Raw genomic sequence first — 10,038 nt, 5'->3', positions numbered from 1 at the left:
ATTCACTAAGGAAAACAATAAAGAGGTTCCTCAAAAAATTAAGAAATAGAACTAAAAGATTATCCATCAATCCTACTTCTGAATATATACCCAAAGGAGAGGAAAATAGGATATCATAAATATATTTGCACTCCCATGTTTATTGCACCATTATTTGCAATAGCTGAAATATGGAATCACTGTAAGCGCCCATCAATGGATGAATGGATAAAGAAGAAGTGATACACACACACACACACACACACACAATGCATTATTATTCTGCTATGAAAAAGAAGGAAATCCTTCCATTTGAGACAACATTGAAAGACTGAGTACATTTTACTAAGAGAGAGAACACACACAGAGAAAGATAAACCCTATATGATATCACTTATATGTGGAATCTAAAAAAGCTAAACTTGTAAAAACAAAGAGGAAAATAGTGGATACCAGGGCCTTGGTTGTGGGGGAATATGAGAAAAGTTGTTTAAGGGTACAAATTTGCAACTAGTAGTAAATACGTCCTAGAGATCTAATGAAAAGTACAGTGACTATAGACAACAATATTGCCTTATAATATTCAAACTTAAGAGATTAGATCTTAATTATTCCAAACACATATTAGACATGATAATTATGTGACGTGATAGAGGTGCTAATTATCACTACAAATGCAATAATATCACAATATATAAACATATCAAATCAACATGTTGTAGAATTTAATTTAACACTTGTATATCAAATATATTTTGATTGAAATTTTGTTTTTATTTTGAAAACAGACACAAGCTGAATATCAAAAAACAAAAGGATAAGAAATTAATGGTGAGTTGCCCCCAATTGTAATTGTAAAATAAAAGTAAATGAAATGCAATGACATCATCATCATGGCAGAGTAAGTTATTCTCTTTGTCTTTCCTTTCTAAGTTACAAACCATTGGAATACCATTGACCAACAGAAGATCCCCTACACAGCATCGCAGGAAAAATAACAGATCCATACCTATATACAACTGAAGGCAGGTGGCCTGGACCCACAGGAGGCAATGGAACCAGAGTAGCAACACCCTCCTCCTCCCTTGGTATCAGTAATCCAGGGAACAGACCCCAGGATGGAAAGTGTAGGATCTCAAATACAATAAGAAGCAGATCAAAACCAAAGTAATCAAAGCTATACCCAATTAAGAATGGTAGTACTATCACAAGTGCCCCAGCAGAGACTTAACTCACCAAATACTGTGAATAACTACAGTAACATGGTACAAGAGAATGAGAAGGAAAACTCTCCAGAAACCAAATTTGAAGTCACAGAAGAATATAATCTAACTGAAAGAGAATTCACAATAGCTCTTCCACAGTAAATCAATGAGTTACAAGAAAACTCAGAAATATCGTTCAATGAGCTCAGGATTAAAAAAATAAACAAAAAACAAACAAATGTTGGAGATGAAGAACACAATTATGAGATTAAAAATAAGTAAGAAAGCATTAAAGATAGAGCAGAACATATGGAGGGGAGAATTAGTGACCTCAAAGATAGAAACTTCGAATTGATTCAGGTGGAGGAAGAGAGAGAATGAAGATTTTAAAAAGTGAAGAAATTCTTCAAGAAATATCTGACTCAATTAGGAAAAGTAACATAAGGATAATAGATATCCCAGGAGGAGAAGAGAGGGGAAAAGGAGAAGAGAGCTTATTCAAAAGAACAGTAGCTGAGATCTTCACAAACCTGAGGAAGTAACTGGACTTACAATTACTTGAAACCAATAGAACTCCTAATTACATCAAGGCAAAAAGATCTTACCCAAGGCATATAATACCAAAGCTGTCAAAATTCAATGACAAAGAAAAAATATTAAGGGCCACAAGACAGAAGAAAATAACCTACAAAGGAATATTTATCAGGCTTTCAGCAAATTTACAAGTAGAAATCCTACAGGCTAGGAAAGAGTGGAATGATATATTCAAAATACTGAAAGACAAAAACTATCTGCCAAGAATACTCTGTCCAGCAAAATTATCCTTCAGATATGATAGGAAAATAAAAATTTCCCAAACAAGATCTGAGGGAGTTCATCATCACTAGGCCTATTGTAGAAGAAATGATGAAAGGGACCCTCCTACCTGAAACGAAAAGGAAAAATTATACAAAGCTTTGTGCAAAGAGATAAATAGAGAGAAAGAATCAAAATATTGCAGTTCTATATCAGAATAGGTTTGTATAAACAATTATAACACAAAAAATAAAGGGAAAGAAAGCATCAAAAAACAACTATCGATACTTCAATTTGGTCACAAACTCACAACACAGAAAAGAATAACTCATGACAAAAAAAAACATAGGAAGGCAAGAGGAAAAGGGCTGAACCTGCATAGGCTAATAGAGATAAGAGGCTATCAGAAAAAGTACTATCTCAATTATGAGATCTTTTATACAAATCTCATGGTAACCACAAAACAAAAAATCAGAGTCACAATTCAGAAATAAAGAGGAAACTGAGAAAAACATCACAGAAAAGCACCAAACTGAAACGGCAGAGAGAAATACAAGTAAAAAGAAACAACTTAAACATAAAACAACCAGAAAACAAAAACAAAAGATAAAATGACAGCAGTAAGCCCTCATAAGGCAATAATCCCTCTAAATGAAAATGAATTGATTCACCAATCAAAAAATGCAGAGTGGCTGGATGGATTACAAAAGAAGACCCAACAATATGGTGTCTCCAGGAAACACATCTCAGCTCTAAAGACAAACATAGACTCAGTGTGAAGGGATGGAAGATGATACGCCAAACAAATGGCAAGCAAAATAAAGTGGACAGAGTCATTCTTATATCAGACAAAACAAACATCAAGACAAAAAATATAACAAAAGACAAAGATTGGGATAATATAATGATAAAAGGGACATTCCCCCAAGAATACATAACCCTTTTTAACATAAATGCACTTAACGAAGGAGCACCAAAGTACATAAAGCAACTGTTAACAGTCTGAAAGGGAGAACTTGACAGCAACACAGGAATGGTAGAGGATCTTAACACTCCACTTATTTCATTGGATAGGTCATCCAGACAGAAAGTCAACAAGGAAACAATGGCCTCAAATGAAACTCTAGGTCATATGGACTTAATAGATTTATATAGAACATCCCATTCAAAAACAGCAGAATACACATTTTTCTCAAGTGCATATGGAATATTCTCAAAGATAGACCATATGTTGGAAAACAAAGCAAGCCTCAGTGACTTTAAGAAGAATTAAATTGTATCAAAAGCCTTTTCTGACCACAATGCTATGAAATTAGAAATCAACTACAAAAAAGGCCAGAAGTCACAAATATGTGGAAACAAGCAACATGCTACTGAATAACTGTTGAATCAATGAAGAAATCAAAAAATACCTCAGGAGAAATGACAGTAAAACACAGTGTACCAAACCTTATGGGATGCTGTGAAAGCAATACTAAGAGGGAAGTTTACATAACTACAAGCTTATTTCAAGAAACATGAAAAATATAAAATAAATAATTTCAAACTATACCTAAAAGAAGTAGGAAAAGAACAAATGAAGCCCAAAGTCAGTAGAAGGAAGGAAATAATAAAAATCAGAGCAGAAATAAATGAAATAGAGACTAAAAAATCAATAGAAAGGATCAATGAAACTAAGATCTGGTTCTTTGAAAAGTTAAACAGAATTAATAAACCCTTATCCAGACTCAGTAAGGAAAATAGACAGAAGGCTCAAATAAATAAAATCAGAAATAAAAGTGGAGAAATTCCGATGGACACCACAGAAATACAGATTATAAGAGAATACTATGAAAAGCTATATGCCCACAAAACAGGGTAATCTAGAAGAAAGGAATACATTCTTAGAAACATGTAGCCTCCTAAAACTGAATAAAGAAGAAATAGAGAATCTGAATAGAGCAATCACAAATAAAGAGATTGAAACAGTAATAAAAAATCTCCCAAGGAACAAAAGTCCAAGACAGGGAAGTTCTACTGGTGAATTCTACCAAACATTGAAACAAGATTTAATACCTATCCTCAAACTCTTCCAAAAACTTGAAGAAGACAGGATGTATCCTAGCTCATTTTATGAGGCCAAAATTATTCTGATTCCAAAATCAGACAAGGAAAACAAAAAAGGGAACATTACAGGCCAATATTGCTGATGAACATAGATGCAAATCTCCTGAACAAATGTTAGCAAATCAAATACAACAATACATTGGAAGGATCATACACCACTATCAAGTGAGATTTATTCCAGGGACACAGGGATGGGTCAACATCTGAAAATCAATTAATGTGATACACCATATAAACAAAGAAGAACAAGAATCACATGATCATCTCAGTAGATGCAGAGATAGCATTTGACAAGATTCAAAATACATTTATAATAAAAAAAAACTATGAATAAAATGGGTATAGAAGGAAAATAACTCAACATACTAAAGGCCATATATGACATACCCATAGCTATCACCATAGTTAATGGTGAAAAACTCAAAGCTATTTCTCAGAGGACAGTAACAGGAAAAGGATGCGCACTCTTGCCACTCATTCAACATATTAATGGAAGTTTTGGCCAGAGCAATTAGGTAAGAAAAAATAATAAAAAACATGCAAATTGGAGAGCAAGGTGCAAAACTGTCATTATTTGCTGATGACATAAATCAATATATAGAAAATCCTAGCAAATCCACCAAGAATCTGTAAAAAACAATCAACAAATACAATAAAGTTGCAGGGCAAAACATCAACATAGAAAAATCAGTCACATTTCAATATGCTAACAGTGAACTGTCAGAAAGAAAAATCAAGACTACAATAGCAATAAAATATCTAGGAATAAATTTAACCCAGGAAGTAAAAGACTAATACGCTGAAAACTATAAGACATTATTGAAAGAAATCAAAGAAGATATAAAGAAATGGAAAGATATTCCATGTACTTTGAGTGGAAGAGTAAACATAGTAAAAATATCCATATTACCTAAAGCAATCTACAAATTCATTGCAATTCCAATCAGAAACCCAATGACACTCCTCATGGGAATAGAGTAAATAATCCTAAAATCTATATTGAACAAGAAAGGACCCTAAATAGCCAATGCAATCCTAAGAAAAAAGAACAAAGTCAGAGGTATCACACTCACTGAATTCAAAATGTATTGCAAAGCTAGTAATCAAAAGAGCATGGTATTGGCACAAAAACAGATACACAGATCAATGGAAGAGAATTGAGGGCCCAGAAATAAAACCACACAACTATGGACAGCTAATCTTCAACAAAGGAGTAAAGAATGTGCAATGGAGAACATAAAGTCTCTTCAATGAATTGCATTTGAAAAGCTGGACAACAAAATGCAAAGGAATGTAAGCAGGCCATCATATTACACCATATCCAAACATTAACTCAAAATGGATTAAAGGCTTCGATACAAGACCTAAAACCATAAAAGTCCTAGAGGAAAATATAGGCAGTAAGCTCTTTGAAATCGGTATTAGCAGTGCCTTTTTGAATACCATGTCTACTCGGGCAAAGGAGACAAAAGCAAGAATAAACAAATGGGACTGATCAGACTGAAAAACTGCATTGCAAAGAAATTACCAACAAAAGGAAAATATAACTCACCAACTGGGAGAAAATATTTGCAAATCATGTATGAGACAAGGGGGTAATCTGCAAAATATGCAAAAGAACACATACAACTCACCAACTTGGATACAATATTTGCAAATCATGTATGAGACAAGAGGGTAATATGCAAAATATATAAAAGAATGCATACAACTCAACAACAAAAATACAAACAAGCTAATCAAATAATGTGCAGAGGATATGAACGGACATTTTTTTCAAAGAGGATATATGGATGACCAACAGGTATATGAAATGATGTTCAATATCACTAATCATAAGGGAAATGCAAATCAAAACTACAGTAAGATATCACCTTACTCCTGTCACACTATCTATAATTACCAAGACAAAAATAACAAATGTTGGAGAGGATGTGGAGAAAAGGGAACCTCATACATTGCGAGTGGAAATGCAAACTGGTACAGCCATTATGGAAAACAGTATAGAGACTTCTCAAATAATTAAAAATAGAAATACCATATGATCCAACTAGTCCAATCCCGGGTATGTATCCAAAGAACATAAGAACACTAATTCAAAAAGATATATGCACCCATATGTTCATTGCAGCATTATACACAAAAGCCAAGACAGAAGCAACCTAAGTGCCCATCAGTGGATGAATGGATAAAGAAGATGCAGCATATATACACAATGGAACACTACTCAGCTATTAAAGAAGATGAAATTTTACCATTTGCGACAAGATGGATGGACCTTGACTATATTATGTAAGCAAAAAGTCAGACAGAGAAAGTCAAATATCGTAAGATTTCACTCATAAGTGGAAGATACAAGCAGTAACAACAATAAACAAACACAGGGAAATACAGATTAGATCAGCTGTTACCAAAGGGGATGGGTTGTGGGGCAAGGGGTGAAAAGAGTAAAAGGGCACATGAGTACAATGACAAATGGTAACTATTCTTTGGGGGGTGAACATGATGTAGTCTACATATAATTTGAAATGTAATGATGTATACCTGAAATTGATATAATGTTCTAAATCAGCATTACCTCAAAAAAAAAAATAATAACAAGCCAAAAATAAGAATTCAATGAAACTCTAAGAATAATATGTAAATGTAATGACATGTTTTGTACCAGTTTGTTCAAGTCAGAGCAATCTCGAAAGTCAACATTCAGTGTTGCTACACATCTTTTTTTTAACCTGACCACAACTTTCTCTCCTACTTCACACAGCAAAAACTGTTCAGAGTTGAGAACCTTGCTTGTACCACCATCTATCTCCTTTCCTGGCCCTTGAAGTCTGCTGGAAATATCAGCATTAGAGTAACACAAACCATTCTACTTCATCTATAATATCACCCCAAAAAACCATAAATCTCTAAGACATAAAATGTTGAACAAAATGATAGGAAAGAAAGTATATCAATTTTCCATATTTGCTCTTTGTCTTTGCAATACTGAATATTCAGTAATTCTGTTATTATGATGAGCTGTCACATGTATTCTCACACCAAATAGTTTCAGATGTTTGAGATATGAAAAATGATTTGGTAGTGTGATCCCATTGGCTATGTGAACCAAGGGTAAATTTTCCAGATTGGATGGGGGAGAAAAAGGGAGAGTTGAGTCCCACAATATCAGAAATTGCTATTGGCTGTGACATGGATTTTGAATATCATCTCCCATCAGAAATCCCCACTGGACACTATGTGCAAAAAATTAACTCATCAGATTCATAAATAAATGGCATTGAAGGGACAAGATACTTCCTTCCATTCCTTTTATGATTCAAATCACCTCCTCCTTCCTTAGACTATAGGTGGTATAGACTAGGATGTAATCAAAAATTTATTAGATGATTAGCATTGAAAGAGGCCTTAGACAAACACTAGCTAGGTAAGATTGGTCTTTGCAGTAGGCACAACCAGACCAATTGCACAGGATTGTTTCTGTCCAAAGTCACATCCTTTCTCTTTGTTCCTTCCTATTCTGGTCAGAAACACAACAAACATTGGTCACTTCTGTGTCTTAGTCATGCTGCTGCATCAAAATATTTGAGTGACAAAGTTTCTATATCCAAGAGGACCTCTGTCTGTTACCTTTCCTTTCATGTCAGAGTCCTGCAATTGGGCAGGGTTCAATCTCAGAAACTAAAGGAAGCAACAAGTTTTTAAACCTGATGTTTCATAAATGATGGAAAGATTGATATATAAATAAATGATCAATCTACTCCTCATGTAAGCTGATGTTCATGAACCTCTAGGACTTAAAGATATTGTGTTTGCATGGCATTGAGTCACCTATTGGTCCATTTTGGCATATTATTTGTGTCAAATTAAGTCTTCTTTTTCCAAAGGCAGTATGAATTTTGTTATAGTGCATTCTTGTGCATATTATTCTGGGTTAAGGTGATTCTGATAGGATAAATATGTCAAAAATCTCATAATCTGTGACCTCAGCAATACTTTCCCTTCTTTTGCAACCTCTTCAAGGCGTCTTTGATTTCTTTGTTCCTCAGACTATAAATCAAGGGATTCAACATGGGAATCACCACAGTGTAGAAGACTGATGCAAATCTGTCAAAGCTGGAGGAACCGCCAGAGCTGGAACTCAAGTAGACAAAGATACTTGAGGAATAGAAGAGGGTCACTGCTGTCAGGTGAGAAGCACAGGTGCTGAAAGCCTTGGACCTGCCTTTAGCTGAAGTGATCTTCATAATGGAGATGACAATACAGCCATAAGATATCATGATAATTGAGACATTTATTATCCCAAAGATCACTATTAATACCGCAGTCATGAGTTGTACAAAGAAAGTGTCAGTGCAGGACAGGACTAACAGTTGGGGCATGTCACAGAAGAAGTGGTTGATGACATTAGGCCCACAGAATTGGAGCTGAAGCATGGCACACAATTGGGATATAGAACCAGAGAATCCTGCCATATAGGACCCAAGCACCATTTGAACACACAGAGTGGGTGACATGATGGATGAATAGAGAAGTGGGTTACAAATGGCAGCATATCGATCATAAGCCATGGCTGTCATGAGACAAGACTCACTCGGTCCCATGGTTGAAAAGATGAAGTATTGAACAGCACAACCCACAAGGGTGATGGTTTGCTGCTCCTGGAAAAAGTTGGAGAGCATCTTGGGGACTGTGGAGGTCACGTAGCAGATATCAATGAAGGACAGATTATGGAGGAAGAAGTACATGGGTGTGTGGAGATGGAAATCCATCCTTATTAAGATGATGAGACACAGGTTCCAAATCAGAGTCATAATGTACACCAACAGGAATACAACGAAGAGCACTGCTCTGATTCCGGGGAAATCTGAGAATCCCAAGAGGAGGAAATGGGTGATAGCTGTAATATTTCCTCCTTGAGTCATTGGCTTGGTGCTCCTAAAATGAGAAAAGAGTCAAAAGAATGCATTACTGACTCACGTGAAATGACAACATTATAATTCTCACATCTGCCATTTTCTTCCCTTCACTGAGCACTGAAAAATGGAAAACGCTTTACCGTCCTAGAAGAAAGACTACAGTTTCCATCTAAGTGCCAAATAGGACCTTCTCAGTGTTTCAGGTTCCCAATTACCTGATGAGGTCTCAGAAAAATTAAAAGACATATTTTAAAAATATTAAATATTTATTAAATTAAATATTTAATATAGGACCCCAGAACCATCTGAACACACAGAGTGGGTGACATGATGGATGAATAGAGAAGTGGGTTACAAATGGCAGCATATCAATCATAAACCATGGCTGTCATGAGACAAGACTCACTCAGTCCCACGTTTGGAAGGGTGAAGTATTGAACAGCACAACCCACAAGGGTGATAGTTTGCTACTCCTGGAAGAAGTTGGAGAGTATCTTGGGGGCTGTGGAGGTCACGTAGCAGATATCAATGAACGACACATTATGGAGGAAGAAGTACATGGGTATGTGGAGATGAAATATTAAATATTTTAAAAATTTTCTAAAAAGCAATAGAAACTCTATAATTATATGAGAGAGATCATTGTAAAACTGTAAGATTTTATAGGAATTTTGAAAATTCAATACATAACTGCTGCTTAATAATAGTGAGGTAAAACTGGCATCATTCCAGAATAAACTTGAAATAGCTCTTCTCTCCAAGATCTCATCCAGGTAGATTTTTAAAATTTTCTTCTTTTACACATAAGAAAAATTACCCTGTTTATAATAACTTCTCAAACTTTTTACAAATATATTTAATACAACACCTTCAACATGGCCTGGAAAATTATATCATAATTTATAATCCTGATATTTTCTTGGGGGATAGCATGTATGCCCAATAAAGTTATGAAGTAAGTCTTCTTAGGGAAGTCTTCATATGAACTATTCCTAAGGGAGGCTGGTACAAATATTAGCCCCAACTACTGTATC

The 10,038-nt window shown here is 34.9% G+C and overlaps 1 protein-coding gene across 1 annotated transcript; it reads right to left on the bottom strand.

Annotated features, from left to right (window-relative positions):
- Positions 1-8,071: 8,071 nt before the first annotated feature.
- LOC138916650 (olfactory receptor 5AN1-like) lies at positions 8,072-9,010 on the bottom strand. The gene has a single exon (XM_070229692.1). The coding sequence runs from the start codon at positions 9,008-9,010 to the stop codon at positions 8,072-8,074; it is 939 nt and encodes a 312-aa protein (XP_070085793.1).
- Between the last annotated feature and the right edge of the window lie 1,028 nt (positions 9,011-10,038).

Source organism: Equus caballus, chromosome 12 (genome assembly GCF_041296265.1).
Source record: "Equus caballus isolate H_3958 breed thoroughbred chromosome 12, TB-T2T, whole genome shotgun sequence".
Classification (NCBI taxonomy): domain Eukaryota; kingdom Metazoa; phylum Chordata; class Mammalia; order Perissodactyla; family Equidae; genus Equus; species Equus caballus.
The sequence above is the reverse complement of the archived record's forward strand: the minus strand, read 5'-3'. Positions and strand labels throughout refer to the sequence as shown.

Bases quoted from the DNA above. Each gene is read 5' to 3' on its own strand.
- LOC138916650 (XM_070229692.1), bottom strand. From the start codon at position 9,010: ATGACTCAAGGAGGAAATATTACAGCTATCACCCATTTCCTCCTCTTG.